General features: G+C 37.8%; 1 protein-coding gene across 1 annotated transcript in view; it reads right to left on the bottom strand.

The window, feature by feature from the left end:
* The window catches only part of robo1 (roundabout, axon guidance receptor, homolog 1 (Drosophila)), a 218,371-nt gene extending 212,767 nt beyond the window's left edge, over nt 1-5,604 (bottom strand). The window contains exon 1 of the mRNA XM_088012089.1: nt 4,801-5,604. Within this exon, the coding sequence (XP_087868215.1) occupies nt 4,801-4,861 (61 nt within the window). The 5' untranslated portion in view covers nt 4,862-5,604. The remainder of the gene's footprint in view (nt 1-4,800) is intronic.
* Nucleotides 5,605-17,518: the final 11,914 nt, after the last annotated feature.

Raw genomic sequence — 17,518 nt, 5'->3', positions numbered from 1 at the left:
TTGTCAGTCGTTAAGAACTTAACTGCAGTTCCCATGAAGGAAGGGAAGAAAAAAAACAGGGACGCTGATTACCCCTCCTGCATTCCTCCATACGCTTTCACTAAGTCAAAGTCTGCCTAATCCCGGATCTCGGGGTGTAAAACCCTGTTTCATTCGGATTAGGATCTGATTAATGTGCATTAGTGGAAGTTATGAAGATACAGCCGTCACATCACACAGGTGGGAGAAGGAAGAAGTTGGCACGGCACAATCGAGAGTTGTCCTCATTATGTTTCTGTTCCGGAAGACGGAATGTGTTGTGACGGCTTCAGATCCGAGGGATAAACCCCAAAGAAAAAAAAATAAAAACATCACTATAATTAGGAGCCATAGCAGGGTTGAGTTCAGGAGTCTGGGAGAGGTGGAAGTGGAGGTGGAGACAGAGGTGGAGGCGGAGGTGGAGATGGAGACGCATCTCACCTGTGGGCTCTGGTCATTAATTGGCCGTGCAGAACCAGCTGTGTCCTGTCATGTCACCATGATGTAAGAGGCTGGAGAGAACTGCAATTTATCAGCACTTATGAGTCAATTTGTCATGACATGTCTTTGCCAAGGCTGATTATTGGTGTGCCACTCCCTCTGCCCCACACACTGCAAAAAAGCACTAAATCTTACAGAGCAATTCTGGTCAAGTTTTTAGTGCAAATACCCTAACACACTAGAAATATTACAAAAGAAATAACTTAAAGAACTTTTCAACAAGCTTGTTTTTTATTGAGTTAATAATTCTTTAACATATATTAACCTATGGAGAGACTTTGTGGAACAGTGTTGCTAAAGAACTGAAGCAGTGTATACATTACTGAATATATCCAATAAAATGTACAAAAGAAAAAAAAAAATCGCTAAAAGTTATATGGAAGATGGACATACAGAAACAGTGCAATAGTGTATATTCTTAGATGATTCAATTAAATACAGCATATATGTTTTCTATATAAGATATTGATGTCATTTCATATAGGTGTTTATCGAAGAATAGGATGAAGGGGTGAGAGCTAAGACAAACAAGACAAACAAGTGAACTTTTCACTCCATTTCAGACAAGTACTGTAGCTGAAATGACCAATTTTTATGTTGCAAGACATTATTTTTTGGTGTGTGTGTATATTTAAATGTATGTAAGTTTTTAGTTTTGTTTTCATTGATTTGTTCAAAATAAAGAGTAACAAGGATTAATAGTATTGATGAAAAAGTGCTAGTTCTAATGGCACATTATGACTTTTTCCAATGTTAGAAGTGAAATAATCTGCCAGTGGAAATAGAACTGTTTTTTAATCAATATTAAGTAATTATTGACTCAAACAAAGCTCCTACATCTTGCTAAAAAGTTACCTTTAAGTTAGTTCTGTCTTGTTTCCAGTGTACTAAAATATTTCCACTAGAAACTTACCAAAAGTACTTGTAAAATTGTGTTTTTGCAGTGTATTGTCATTATCTTAAGCACAAACTCATCCTTGGATGCTCTGTTGTGCTGCATTCAATCATCGAAGCTTTACAGTAAACTGTCACGGGTACTTCCGATATTTGCCTTAAGGTTTTACCATCCCGGTTAATATTTATACATCATCTTGATAATTATCTCTTCAGAATGATCCAGGTTATTGTGCTGACTGTAGTCACCTCCTGCCTGAGCGGTATCAGTGTGGGGAGTGTGAGGTCTGATGAGCACTTAGCGCAGAGATAACAGGCATTTAAAGTGCAGAAGGAGGACAGGTCCAAGATAACAGGGTGAGAGCTGACAGATGAAGGTATCAATTTACAACAGTCAGACAGAGCAAAGCCAAGAGCAAGTCATTACAGGTGTGACAGGGCAAAGGCCATCTTATTTTACTCTTTCCCACAAATTAAAATGGAAAGTGTGCATTACTGTAGCCAGGAAATAATGTTTGAAAACAACTACAAACTGACTGGAAATTCAAAACTTTTGTTGAAGTTAGTTGGCTGTTAATGTCAATATGGCAATATTCAGATGCACGGTTGACACAGACTGAAGGGTTTCGCTCACTTCCTCAGCTGCCACTATTAAAATTACAACCAGACTGCATTTCTAAACAAGAGCAGAAAATCGACCTCATGAACCACTTCACCTGCTGTTCGCTGATTGGCCTGGATGAAAGTCTACCAGAGGAATCCACTTCAGTGGGAGAAATCCCAGACAGAGAACTGAAGAGAGATGAGAATCATGTGAAACCGCTTAGAAAGGCAACGACCAGGCCAGCATTTCTGCAACCTGGAAACAGAATTCTGAGAAAAAAAGTCAGAATTCTGACTTTAATCTCAGAATTCTGACATTTTTCTAAGAATTCTGAAATTAAAGTCAGAATAATTACTTTTGAGAATAAAATCAGAATTATGACTTTTTTCTCAGAATTCTGAGATTAAAGTCAGAACTGTTTTATTTTTTTTCCAGTGGCCCTAATCCTGTTCCGTAAACTGGCCTTCTGCTTACAGGCCAGTTTTCAAAGGAGGGGAATCAGCTGGTAAGGATAGACCGATTTTCTGCTTGGTGAACTCCTATAAGGGATTTACTAGCCAAAAATATAACAATTTTAGATTTTCTCATAACAAACATTCTTTAGTGTAGAAGTTGTTCCAGCAAGAAGTCGACTCAGCTGTCTCTGTTTAGCATGGGTGGGGTGTTTAAAGGGAAAACCAGAGGAAGCATGTAAAGTTTAAGAAGATTGTAGAAAAGGAAGTTGTATGTTTTATGGAGACATGTCAGCTATTGCTTTAAGATGCTACATTTCATCAGCTGGTGAGATCTGCTGTCCAGTTGATCTCTAAGGTGAGGCACTGAGATCTCCCCTAGTCCCCCAGAAAAAGACAATTCTCAGATATCCCAACATTTAGCTGCAACTGGAAACCCAGACGTATGAAATACTTTTCTCACACAACAGGATGGGTTGAGGAACTGAAGGTGGAGCAGATAGACCTCAATCCATAACCTTTGACCCCATTTCCTGTTTAGATTTTACACAGATTTACAGATTTCCTCAACATGACTTCTCTGCCTTCGAACAAAAAGCAAACGAAACCGATTGACCAAAGTGTGGAGGTGCACCCATCAATCGCCCAGAGACTGGAATTAGAGCTTTCACAATTTATTATTGGTAGAAAAAAAATAAATAAATAAAGGGGGAATTGTTCAAAACCACGAATGGCAGGGCAGACTTTAAAAAACAAAAAACAAAATCAAAGCCAGATTGGTGCGTCTTAAAAATGTGGATATAACATCTTGTTCTCCATTTTTAAGATGCTGAATAGCGGTAAGTGGGTATTTAAGAGTGAATGATGCATTCAATAAACAACAAACTTTGGTGTAATGTGATAGAACAGCCTTTCGGGTTTCAACCTGAAAATAATTAAACTGACTGTTACTCGGGTAATTACAGGTTGGCCAAAGTATTACAGCAGAAATGCAGAGCACCAGGACCCCAGGGGCTAATGGGCTGGCAAAGACAGTGATATTGAGAAATAAGATGTTTTTTTTGGGTTTATTGATCAAGAGCAAACATATTTCATTAATTTAGCTACTTTTGCACCACATATTTGTTCAGAAACCGTCTTGCGTTCCACGTTGTGTACTGGAATGGTTCATTTCTCAAGTCTACAGCAACTGACCTGGAAAACCCCAAGCTAGCTCTGACTGGAGACTCTAAACAGATAGCCATGGGACGGGTGAGACAGAGAAATGTGTGAAAACAGTACAAGCAGCACAGGGAGAAAAAGAGAGCCAGTAGCTCACATCAGGAAGTTCAACGACAAACCTGAATCAAAGGAAAATTATTTTATCTAAAATTGGAACAGAAACTAAAATCTGCTGCAGCTTTTTTTAGTTAAAAGAATAAAGAAAAAAAAGACGCACTCAGCAATAATTGTCAACCAGTGGAAGAATCAAGACATACAGGGAAACACGGTTCCCAACGGGGCTTAGGCTGTCTTTATGACCGATGATAGCTGCTCTCTTCACTGATCCCACATGGCCTCAGCACTTTATGTGTGACTTTCTGTGTGCTCAGCTTTAAGCTGGACAATCCTTTTTGCCCACCATGTTGACCCTCTTACAGCCAAAAGACAAATCTGCTGGGTTTTTCCCAGAGAAATTACAACAGAAACTTGCTAAAAGTGAAAGAAAATGCAATATTTCTATGAGAAAAGTCCCAGTTTTGTACATGTCTTGAATAACTTTTGTTCTGGGACAAACTTTCTCAGCAAGGAGAAAATATTTTATGTTAGGAATGCACCGATCAAACTTTTCCTGAATGGTAGTGATGTTTTTCCCTTAAAAATAAAAAAAAATCTAATTTTGACCAATTCTGGTTTTTTCCCCATAGTGGCCATACCACATGGAAAAGGAAAATTTGCACCCAGTTCTTTAAAGATTTGGAAGGATTCTGAGATTAAAACCAAATTTTAAAGTCTGTCACAAAATCTTTATCATTTCAATAGATTTGCAACTTATCAAAGCTAATCATGCAAAAAATTGTCCAATTCTGATTGCTCAGTTGGTGGGTCTCTAATTCTAGCAGATTATTACATTTTCTGCTTGTTTTAAATGGAGAAAAATATAACAAAGAAGTCGATGCTGGTCATGGAAAAAATCAGCCGATTCCAATCTCTTCATTGGTGCATCTCTAATCCTAACAAATTATTACACCCCCCCTCCCCATTTTTGAGGGAGATAAATAAAGCAAAGCAATTCTTTGTTCCATCTTTGCAAAGTCAAACAGATGACCAGAAAAGAAATGGCTAACTTACCTGAGCTCACATGGAGAAAAGCTAAGAAAAATACAAATCCGATTGAAGTTGGAGACATCATTCAGCGCGTCTCCTGTAAGAAATGCTTCGATGTAATCCAAATGATTCAATAAACCAGGTTAGGCATCCACTCCTTCATGACAAGTAGGTCTCTGAATCCAAAGGCAAAACGGGGGTTGCTTTAGTTTTTCTTTTATAAAAACGTACAAAACCTAGAAAACACAGAAGCACTTTCAGCGCATGTTCTGTTCACGAAGTTCAGCCCGAGTGAAAAAAATAAATAAAATCAAATAATAACTAGTTTCTTATCCTTTCTTTGAATTCATCCCGTCGCTGATCAGCCAGGCGATCTCACTCAAGTCATTCACTTCTTCCTCTGTACAGAAACTGAAGAAAACAAGCTTGTAAATCCGCAGTGGAAGTTTATAAATCCAAACCGAAGTAGAGCAATCTGTAGTCCACAGTCACATTATTTGAGTCCAGTTTTGGATCTGTCACTTTGGGCTCGGAAACTTTCCCGTCTTCCCTCCCTCTCGGTCTTTCTCTCTTTCTCATCCACCGGATCGGACCCGGGATCAGCGCAACTTTTCCATCACTTTTCCCCCGTTTCACCTCCTCTGCTGCTCCGCTGCCGGACGGACGGATCCTGGAGTGAACCTTTTGCTGAGAGAGGAGGGGATCCGGATTCCCACTCACAGCGTTTCATTCAGAGAAAGCGGAGTGCTCTCGTCAGTTGGTAATGCGCCTTTCTACCCCCAGAGTAGACCCGAGTCTGAGAGGAAAATTAACCTCTTCCCGCCTGGATCCCTCTGAACGCAGCGCTGGAGCACAGCGCGTCAGCCTACTGGATTCCCCTTAAAGTAGGGAGTGCCAAATATATACAATAAGTAAATAAATATGAAAAAAAGAGTACACTTTGTAGAACTCATAAGTTACCACTGTATTTAAACTATATTCTGGTTTGTGGTTTAAAGCTGGACGTAACTTTTATGTTTATTTTAAAAAAAAATTCTTATGTTGTGACAATATAATATGTGACATAGTCTGCGAAAAAAATTAGCTCCTCCACCCCCCTTGTATAAATTGTTCAATACACTAAAGGCGAAGAAACGATTTACCGTCTGTCCAATGGTCATGCTAACTAGCCTGAGCATTCACAACAGGCTCCGGTGGGGGTTACTAGCTAGGCCAAAGGTAGCCTAGCAGAGCTATATGCTAGGCTAGCTTTGAGTGCTGGAGGGCTATTTTTAGAAATTATTTCCCATTATGAATGGAGCGCTTGGGAAGTATCCAAATGTAACAAGATATTACAAAGTTCTCGTTTTAAAACTAGGAAGATGTTTCTGTCATCGTTTAAAGGGGGAGGGGAAGTATTACATAAAATTGACATTTTCTTAGCTTTATATCATGTTATGATGTCATTACCTCATCAAAGACATACCTGGGGTGTTTCTTTGGTTGTTTCATGTGTTTGAGGAATCTTTGGCAGTCATTCAGGGGTGCCTCAATGGCTGATTTCACAAAGCACTGCCTAGATAAAGTATTATCTATCTATCTATTTCCACATAGCTCCTTCTTGTAGCTTCATTCTCCAGCTGAGTTTCCCCCAACATAGTACTCCTCCACTACTCCTTCTCCACTCAGCTCCACCAGACTAGCCACAGCAACAATTAGCAAACACCTGGTGAAGCAGAAAGTCATCATACAAACTACTCCTCATGCTAACCCTCCTAAGAACAATTGATGAAGTGCTGAAAGCAGAAAGAGAAGAAGCTTCTTAAAGAGACAGAGGTCCAAATTCATGGCATCGAATGTTGAACTTAAGTTTCTTTTAAGTCATGTTTGGTATATACAGCATTCATAACTGAAGGTGACATAGTTACTTGACTGTGCTATAAAATGGCATTATGTCGCAAAGTCATAGTATGGAAGTGCCTGGGTGCTGTTCTAAAACTACTGGTGCCAAGCTGACTAGCTGATAGCCTCACTAGCATAACACTAGCTTGCTGTATGGCCAGCTCTATTCTATTCTGAACAGAATGTTTAAAAAGGGTCAATGTTCAACCCATCCCTTCCATTAAAGAAACTACTTTGCTAGTGTTTCTTCTATATTTTGGGTTATGTATGAATTACCTGTGTTTTTTTTAGTCAAGTCAATACAGGGCCATTCCAAGGCGGTAAGAGCATTTCAATACAGATTTGGTATCTGTATTGAAAGGGTATCTGTCCCCTCTAATCGAGGAGAGGGGACCAAGTTTAATTGGCTGAGCTTAAAAAGCAATCAATGATAACTACTTGTTGTTTGCAGAGACATATTTGTGAACAAACAAAAAGATTAAACTCATAGCATCAGATTGCAGCTATGGTAACACAGCAATCAAACTATTAAAATGATTCTTTGCATTTTGACAAGTAAACTCGCCAATTAAGTCTTACATTTAAAAGTTAAAATTTTAAATATTTAAATCTATCTAAGTTGAAATGGTTAAATAAAATTTAACAGTATTCTCATTCTCAATAAGCAAGTGTTGAAATTATGTCTGAAATTGAAGGTTTAGGGGCCCCAAGCAGCAGCTTAGGTAGATTAAGCCTTGGGCTGGTTCTGAACCTACACCATAAGAACCTCAAACCTGACTTCAGATGTCAGACAGAATTAAAACATCTCAACTCACATTCATTTTGTATTTTGCGTACTTCTTTAGGTAGTCAGGGTGCTGATGACAGCTGGATAGGCTCCAGGATCTTGTTTCTTTTCAGAGCAGTGAAAGTCACAGACGTTTGACTTTTGGTTTAAAACTTCTTCAAACGTCTTTAACGTGCTCGTGTATTTTAGCATAATCCAATTAAAAGAGCTCACTAATGCAGCTCATTATTGCCCCCAAGGCTTGAGTTCCAAGTTTTAATCAGTTGGTTAATAAAATAATTTAGTGTGATAATTTCTATTTTAATCTGTTAATTATTTTTATAAGTGTTTTTTTGGGACACCCATTAAAAAACGTGCCTCTGATATTAGTTCCACCTTAGATGAATTAAAGCAGATTTCCCTGAAATAATGTAACAATGAAAATAGTTTTAATGTTTTAAACCGAATTGTTGGCAAAGCAAAGCAAGAATGACTAAAACTGAACAGAAAATCTTCCAAACGGGGCTCAGCTTAAAGCTGCTCTCTCTGCTCCACGAAGCATTTGTTTTCAAATAGCGCCCTCCAGTGGTTGCTGGCCGAACTAATTCAGGAACAAATCCACTTTTAGCTGCAAAACGTTTTTATTTATTCATTTATTCATGTGTTTATTTATTCAAACCCAAATTGAACTCAACACAAAACCAGTGGAACTAATATTCAGCACAAGCAAGCGAGCAGCTGAGCCGTGTGCTCAACCAGAGCAGCAGAATCAACACCACACTTTGAGTGACTCAGTAACTCTGAGGCTTCCACTTCTGACAGTTTCAGTGCTTGTTGTATTATTAAAAAAAAAAAAAAAAGATAAGAAAAAACTAGGGGCTTCATATAAAATTACCTTTTTTCTAATTCTGTTCTTTAGTCTGGGAACAGACATTTGTCTAAATCCCTGCAGAGTGCAGACCACACCGGGTTCGGTCTCTGGACAAATAAACCGATACGAAGGTAACAAACCACTCAGAAAAAAAAATTCCCATTAAACCTCTTTTTTATTTTTTTTTTGCTTTCTCTTTGTTTCAATTGCAAACTCTGTGTTTTATTAGGATTTTATGACATACCAACGTACAATGGGGGCACAATGACAAAGTGGAAGGAAAATGAATTTTTTCAGACAAGTAAAAACGTGAACTGACTGGTGAAAATCTCCAAGCTGCTTTGCAGACTCACTTCTTTTGTCCGTTCCTTTTGCAAAATACCTAAAACTCAGTCACAATTTGAAGTTTTGCCAGATATTTTAATTTAGATCTGAACTTTGATTGGGCCATTCCTACACTAGGAAACAGTAAACTGTTAAATTCTAGCGCTGGTTGAATGTTTTTAGCCGTTGTCTTGTTAGAAAGGGACTCTCTGCTCCAGTTTCAAGTGTTTTGCAGCTTCTAACAGGCGTTCTTCCTGAAATTTTTTGTATTTACTTCCCACATTCTGCCTGTAGCATAATGCTGCACCAGCATGGTTTGTCCAGTGTAATGTAGTTTTATTTGAGGGAGTCTGATTAAAATGAGCTGAATATCCATGCATACATTTTCAGGTTGTTATTCATAAAAACGTTTTTTAAACTACGCATCATTTTCACATTCATGCTCCACTTTGTGTTGCTCTGTCATGTTTAGCAGATTTCCATTACTGATTTCCAAATCCAGTAATGAGGCACAAAGCACGTTCAACATTTTTATGTACTCAGCGAATGTATTCACAAAGAGCAAATCTCCAATTTCCAATAAGGCTGCAGAAGCTGAGAGCATCCTCTACATGAGTGTAAAAGAACATTTATTTCTGCAAAATAAACCTCATTAAGGCTTAAACTTTGAGTCTTTAAATGTGAATTTTAAATCGCAAACTCAGATGGAGTTAATAATACATCAAGATAATGCATAATGTTCTCCCCACTACTCGTCATCGGATGGCTTTAGAGCTTTTGCTCGTTTTATTTAGTGCAAAGCATATCCATCTTTATCAGTGTCATATAAACAGTGGCAAATGCAAATATTAAATAAAATTTCAAGGTGTTTGAATTAAAACTAAAGTATTAGCAGAAAAGAGGAATACAACTCCTACTTTAATAAAAAATTTAACTTACAGAAAGCTGAGAAAAAAAGAAAGCATAATGACTCACACAAAGCACAGACAGAAGCACTTTTTTCAACTCGGAGCATGTTTTTATTTCCCATTCCTCCGTGCACGCATTACATTGCAGTCCTACACACTCCATTCTCACTCGGTTCCTCGTGTACCTGATTTTCCTGAAAGCTTTTATAGCCCTGGATCTGCAAAGTGGCTCCTCAGCTCAATACCACCAAATGAACGGTTGCGTTTCCTCAAGCCCATAGCTGAGAGTGGTAAAATTGAAGCAATTATCAGCAAAGTCCACTTTTAGACCCATCAACCTTGGAGGGTATGTGGAAGTGCAGCTCTGATTGCTAAATGAAAGCATTTTAAATGTGTTATGCAGCATTTCGTGGAGTAAAGTGCACAAATGTAACGCATGAGACTGTTTGTATTTCTGTACTCACATTATCTGTAATAAACAAATACATGCAAATATATCCAGGAAGAGACCAAAACAGAGACAAACATGAATTCGGTCTTGGCTTGGTCATATCCAATTTTTTAGAGCTTCCAGACTCACATTCAATCACATTTACACAATATTATCATATACATACTAGGGTGGGTCATTTTCAGTCATTTACTTAATTACATAGATTTAATGTGTTAAACATGTTAACACAGTAAATCTTTTTTTTTTTTTACATACAAAATTTTTTAACTGGAACCTTTATTGCGTGTTTCTGGTACATCTGCAAATCTGACGCACAAGATATATCTGCAAATAAATCAATGGACGACAAAATTTGGCCCATTAGGGGTTAAATTTAGCTTCAAAAACATTTTGAAGGGACACTGGAAAATACTATTGTTGTGCTCAAGTGGTGCTAAAATGAGTTAGCTTGTCAGCAAAGCTGTTCAAGCCTAAATTAGCGTCCACTGTCCATGTTTCTAAAAAACTTTTGAAACATTACTATATAGCAGCACTATACTAACTTAAACAGATTTGAAACAAGCAATACTGTTGCTCCTATCTAATTTATTCAATAATGTAGGAGTAAAAACAAGGTTTTTGAATTGAAAATATTTATTTTGTCATTATATAGTTTTCAATTTAAATATGATTATTTAACTAAGATTAAAATGAAATATTTTTGTCACAGCTGGGCTCTAATGTCTATTTACTAATGTAGGAGCAATCAAGGTTTTTGAGATTTTGACAATATGGTTTTCAATTAAATTAATTAATTTTAACTAGTTAATTGCAAACCCGATTAATTAGATTTAAACTTTTAATCAAGTCCCACCACTGGTAAATACAGTCATTCATTAGAAATAATAACATACATTTCTTCACAAAGGAAGAATAAATGAATAGAAAATAAAAAGACAGATGGATAGATGATAGGACTTTTTGATGACTAGGAAAGACAAAAGTCTAGAAATACAAATGTTTGTCTATTCAGTATTCTTTCTATAGTTAGACAGATTTAGAAAATACTCAAATCAAACTATACCCCTGATTTACTGTTGCATTCCAATCAAGGTCACATTTTAAAAGCGACGTGCCGTAGCCTTGAACTCTGAGCGTGACTGTGCCCCTATTCTTAAAGTTTAAGTTTTCATGCTACGTCAGAGTCCCTCAGATTCCGTTGCGCACTGTATAATTCCGAAGTTGTGCAAACAATGAAGTCTCTGTCCTGCTCTTCCCACTGTGACCTTGAACACAGCAACAGTTGCGAGAGAAATGACATCCGACCAAGCGGAAACAAGCTTTTCACGCCCCCCCTCCGAGGAGTTTAAGCACAAAACAACTTCCAAGAACTTATGAGGGGATGAAAGGAAACCTGCTCCAAAGTGCTCCTAGTGTCTTCTCAGTTTCCAAGATGGTACAGTAACGCAGCACTTTAATACTTACTGAGGAAGACCTGGCTGCATTTATGGGAACGCCTCAAGGTCTGGTGGCTTTGGTGAAGTTGACTGCGAAGCCGCTTACACCACTGAGACTTCAGTAAGGCGGTGAGGCCGGGGTGCCTGCGGAAACCTTTATGGTGTTTAGGAACTCCAAGCATGACGAGCCCCGCAAACACCACTACCAGAAAACACACGACCTGCATGGCGGTATGTGTTCACTGCACAGACTCAGAGCTGTGAAACAAAAAAATTTTTTTTCTTTTTTTTCCAGTTCAGCAACTCTTAGCAGAAGAAGCAAAGAAGCACAGAGTAGATTCCACAGTTCTCCATCCTCCTAGTTCCACTTCAGATATTCTTTCAAAAAACAAAGAAAATTAAGAACTTTTAAACCAGACCTTTTCAAAAATAATCAAAACAAACTGCAAATGTTGCTACACCTCCAACTAGTAGCTCTTTCCACTGCTATTGAGATCTGCTAAGTACATAAACCCCTGCCGGTTTCACCATCCTTCTGAATCCACTGGGATGCTAATGGGGGGGAGAGGGGGGACCCTACACACACCGAAGATGCTGAACTTCACCATTCTGCTGCTCAATGGAGTGACTGTCTCTCATCTTCCCGGCCTATTTATCTGTGATAAGTCTCTTTTTAATATTCAGAGAGAGTTTTGGGATGTTCCGTCTTTTCCTATGATGTGTCTGTGTATGTAGCGAACGTGGGGTTCCTGTAGAAAACACACTGGGCTTCTTTTCAGACATACTGGCGGTCTCACAATACCTCCTCCTCCCAAGCCCCCCATGCATCCCCTGGTCCTGAGGTGATGGGGTGACAGCCAAGCAGGGGTAAGGCAAAGCGGGCCCACATTCCCCTTTTTCCCTTGTGCTAAGACTATTTCATGGCTTTCATTTCCATCCCACTGAGCAGGATGGCATGAAACAAAACATTTCCCCTGAAAAAGATACTGCCTGCTCAGAAGAAACACACAACAAGCCATTTTCCCAGTGGACAGAAAAAACATTTTATAACCTTGGGAAAGTGTTGCAATTTGGGATTTAATCCTTTTTCTCTCAGGAATATACAAGATGGGAACAGATTATTTTTTTGTCTTTTTTTTTGTTGATATTTCCACTTGAGTCACCTTGGACAGAGAGCAGATTGTTGGAGTTCCATTTAGAGGCTTTAAACTCAGCATAAGGTTTCCCTCCAACTCGTTTTAATTTTTCTACAACCACTTACCATTTGAAGGTATTGCCAGTCTGTTACAAGATGTTTACACAAGCTAAGAGTTACTGCAATTAAATAAATACACAAATAAACTACTGAAACGGTATGCAAATATACATCTGGTTAAGCGATCTATGTTCTTGACTCGGTTGACTTTAATGCTGGGCGCTTCAAATATCCCTGACATGATTTAAAAAGATGAACTAATGCTGCTTATATTGTGTATACACAAATACTTTTAATAATAAATATTGCTCACACACTACTATAAATGCAGTGTGGCAGTTTTTGTCTGTAGTAATATAGTCAAACGCCGGTGCCATCTTGTGATGTAATGAGGGTAAGTCAAAACGTAAACAACTAAGGCTGAGTACACGGAAGCGGAGGACGTTGAAAGCAATTTCAGTGAGGATTTAAGCAATTTATCTATGATTTTGAATGAAGAAGCCAGATGGAGTGATGAAGAAGAGGAAGCTGGTTCTAATAAAACTTAATTTCTTTAGCCTTAAAGTTAAGGAACCAATGAAGACTCCAACGTCTGATGGTGAAGGGTCGGCGCTGGACATCAGTGAATCACTAAACGGTAACAAACAAATCTATGAATATAATAGTTATTCATCTTTAATTCTGATTTAATTGGAATAATCCAGTTACTTTATAGTAATATGTTAATGTTCTGCGTGTGGCTTTTAGTAACCAACCTTCCTATTCCTCCTATTCCCAAGTCTTGAGTTAGATTTTTCTACTTCTTATAACTGTATGATATTTCTGTTATAATATTGTACTGTATAGGGATTATCAGTCAGTGTCGCACTGCATCAGCATCCAGTGTACTGCTGCCTGCAGAAAGTAAAAAATGTATATATTACTCTACGTAAACCATTTACAACTAGGCTACTAGACATATTTACACTCTGTCTTTTAACAGGAAAATGTTGGATATTTAATGGAGAAAAAGCCACGACTCCACTGAAGGTACATGCTCAATGTCTGCTGTCATGACTCAGTCTTGTAAGAATCAAACAAATTACTACATCGGTAATGAATAAGGTTAATAAATAACTTCCATAAATATGACATCAAAAACTTAAGCACTGACTGTCAAAAAAAGGGAGTAAATCCGATAAACAACTGTCAAGCTAAAGACTGTCACATTTGGACCCTGACACAACTCAGCAAGCACTAAGTGGAGTCTTGTCATATTTTTAGAGCATCTATGACAGAAACTTCAGTAGCTGTCGAACAACCTGACAGTTCCTGTCCGCGGTGGACAATTAGCCTGCCTCTTCAGCTATACATGAGAGCCCCAAAAAAAGCATCAGTCAGAGCCCACAATCCACAGAATATATACAATTCAAACTCAGAACAAACAAAGTCTCAGGTGAAAAAGCTTTTCAAAAAAAGTAAACTTTTATATAAATAATCTGGTTGCAAGCTTCACTGGATATTTTATGCCATGGTTCCTTGATTGTGCTATGAAATGGTACTATACTTCTGAAAAATACATAATATCCACCCTTTAAACTCAGATGGGTTTAAAGGGTGGATATTAAACTCCCATCTTTAAACTCAGATGGGAACCCCATCTGAGTTTAAAGGGTGGATATTATGTATTTTTACAAGGTTAAGCTCCAAGTCTATTTTTTAAATCTATTTTTGTACTGACTTTCAATTCCTTTACTTTAACATGCAAATGATATTTAGGTGAACATGCCTAAGATGAACTGTTCAAGTTTCACCAGCATTGATCATTATTTTTCCAGCATTTATTTCCACCTAAATTCTAATAAAACTAAGACGATAATGATGGTCCAATCTAAAACAGTACAATATTTTTTGCCTGTGTTTCTATAACTTAAACAATACTGGCACTTAGGCCACTGAATTAGAGAAAATATGACCACAGTCTTCCCTGACTACACTGTGATCATAAAGGGATAGACAGTGACAGCAACAGCAGCTAACCCAAATTAATAAGAAAGGGTTCTTTAGAATTTTTAAAAAGCAGCTCAAGGTGCTGTGGTGGCACAGTGGGTAAGAACAACATACATATGGAGACTTTAGTCCTTGATTCAGACATCACAGGTTCAAGTCCTGGCCTGATTACCTTTGCCGCAAGTCTTCCCCCTGTGTCATTACCTACTTTCCTGTCTAACCACTCTCAAATAAAGGCCACTAGAGCCAATAAAACCTTAAAAAAAACAGCAGCTCAAAACTATTTAATTAGACTTGTATTTTTTTTTTAATTTTACTCATTTTCTATAGTTCTTCATGACCTTGTTTCTGTTAAAATCCACTTTATAAAGTTCATATGCCTACTTGAACATCCCAAGTAGGTATTCATAAAAACAGGGTTGGCGCTATTAAGCAGAGCGCGCCAGGGGGGCCCAAACACGGCAAAATGCAAAGCAATAAGCTACAAAACATAAACATGGGTGTGAGAATCTGTTTCCCCACAATAACCTTTTCCGCTTAGCTTTCATGATTAACAACAAAGTTAAAGACAGTTCAACAAACTCTTCAGGGAACGCCCAGTTGCATCGCACGGCAGCAGTAAAAACGGAGCATTTCAGGGCGAGGGAGTGAGGGAGGGGGAGGGGTAGAAAGAATAAAGAAAGCTGGGGCGCTTCGCAGGATGCCTGAAGTTTGGAGCGATAAACAGGCTGTTGCTGTTCCGCCTGCTTGCGCATGCTGAATCCCCTCTCTCCCTGTGTCTTTTAATGGGCCTCACATTAGCATCTGTTTAGCGTCAGGCTCGACATGGCCTGTGGAGGCTGATTAAAATAACCATCCTATCACGTAACATCCTGGCAGGAACATCAAACTGCAGTCAGATGTTGGAATCCTTGCAGCAGCAGACATTCTGGAGGTTAGCATCAGTGTTCTGCAGTCTGGCAGACAATAGAAGGTTTATTAGTTGCTTCTGTTCAAACAGTCCTGGAGGGAGGTTATGCGCCATATGGAAAGATACAAAATATACACTTTTTCTGTAGAAAGCCACAAGAATGTGCTATTTCTGCAGAAATCTGCAGGGATTTAGGATGAAGACTAAAGTGTTTCTTCATTAGAAACTGTATTTACATGCCGACAGCCAATCATAAGGTTTTGGTCAGTTATTAAGCAACACACAATACAACTTGAGTGAATAAAAAACTTTTAAGTGATCATCTAAATCAAACTAGTTGAACAACAAAGTTCTGAATAGTGAAATGTTACTGTGGAAAATTGTGCAACTTTCTTGCGTGTTTGTGTTCAAACCAGATGCTGTGGTTGTTTTAATCAACAACACACTGCGCATAATCAGACTCCCAACAAACTATAGAGCAGAAAAAAAAGTCTCTGAGGTTGTGATTCTCCTTTAGGAAATAGATTTAGCAAATTATTATTACTGAAAGAAATATAACCTACAAGGAATATTTTACAGAATATAGATTTGCATAGTTTTTGGTAACTTAAAGAACAAAGGAAAACTCAGATATATATTTTGGAAATAATAATATTGGTAGTAAGGATAATAATTTCTATTATTATTATTATTATTATTATTATTATTATTATTAGTTGAATTGTTTGGATAGTTCTAAATATTCACTTATTTTTATGTGAATCTGCCATTGAACTTGATTTTCCCCACTTATGAACAATAAACAATATTTCTAGTCTCCACCGTATTCAAATTATTATTTTAAAGATATACAAAAACTACATAGGCATAAAAGCTATAGGGTAATAATTGACAATATTTAGAGAAAGCCAAAAATAACTAGGATTTGTCTTGTTTGTCCTTTTTTAACAGCACAAACTGTATCTCTTAAAGGGCCGGTATTTATGTATTTTCTGGGCACATAGTGCCATTTTACCTTAAGTTGGACTCTGGCAGACAATAGAAGCTACCTTCAGTTGTTAAAAACATGCTGTATAAATCAAAAATAACTTAAAAAAAATTTGACTTGGCAATTTGACATTTTGAAATTGGACTTCTGTCTCTTTAAGAAGCTCCTGCTCATTCAACATGTCATCAGAACAATATCATTATTTATGAGATTTTCAACCGATCTAAGAGCATTGTAGCAGTGTAAACTGAGCAGATCCACAGATCCACCTTTATTAGACCATTTTTTTCTATTAGTAACTGTAGATATTTTGTTTATTGAATCAGAAATCCATCTAAAATGTGAATTAGTATCCCATACAAACAAAATAATAACCTAAAGTTCCACCTGGGCCACTGCTCACTTAATAGAGTTGGGGTCGATTGGAAAGTTGTGTTTGATTTCAGCTTCCTTCCTGCTGATGGGCAAAGGCACTTGCCGTTACCATGGAAACTAACTGAGTACTTAGAATATTTCTGTTATGAACATTTCAGTGAACTATAAAGCAATACAATATCAAAACTGCAGTCGAGTGGCACTTCAAAGCCAACATTAGTGACTAATCTCTTTGAAGATCCTGAGCAGAGGAAAAGTAAAGTAGAGCCTCCACTCCCCTCTTTTCAGCACAGAAACTTAGACAAACAGACCTAACTCTGGCTCAGGCAGAACTTTACATAAAACATGTCTGTGCATGAATCATATTATCAGCAATAAAACAAGCAATGGTTTCACAGATCATCAAGCCATCAGTTTTGGCTGACAGTTATTATAGTCATTTGAACAGGGAGGGTTTGTTAGTGAGCTTACAGGGGATTTTTATGAGTTTGCTTATAAAGATAACTAAATGATCTGAAGGCTAAGGCATCTGTGTAAGGGAGCGGATATAAATTACCAGTTGGAAAAAACAAAAGTGAGAAAATATGTCGAGTTTAGAAGACTTCGCATGTATAAGGAAAAATAAGCTCTTGGTGTGATAATGAT

The sequence above is a fragment of the Poecilia mexicana genome, unplaced genomic scaffold, assembly GCF_051168715.1.
Source record: "Poecilia mexicana isolate PSO_F unplaced genomic scaffold, ASM5116871v1 scaffold_13, whole genome shotgun sequence".
NCBI lineage: Eukaryota > Metazoa > Chordata > Actinopteri > Cyprinodontiformes > Poeciliidae > Poecilia > Poecilia mexicana.
The sequence above is the reverse complement of the archived record's forward strand: the minus strand, read 5'-3'. Positions and strand labels throughout refer to the sequence as shown.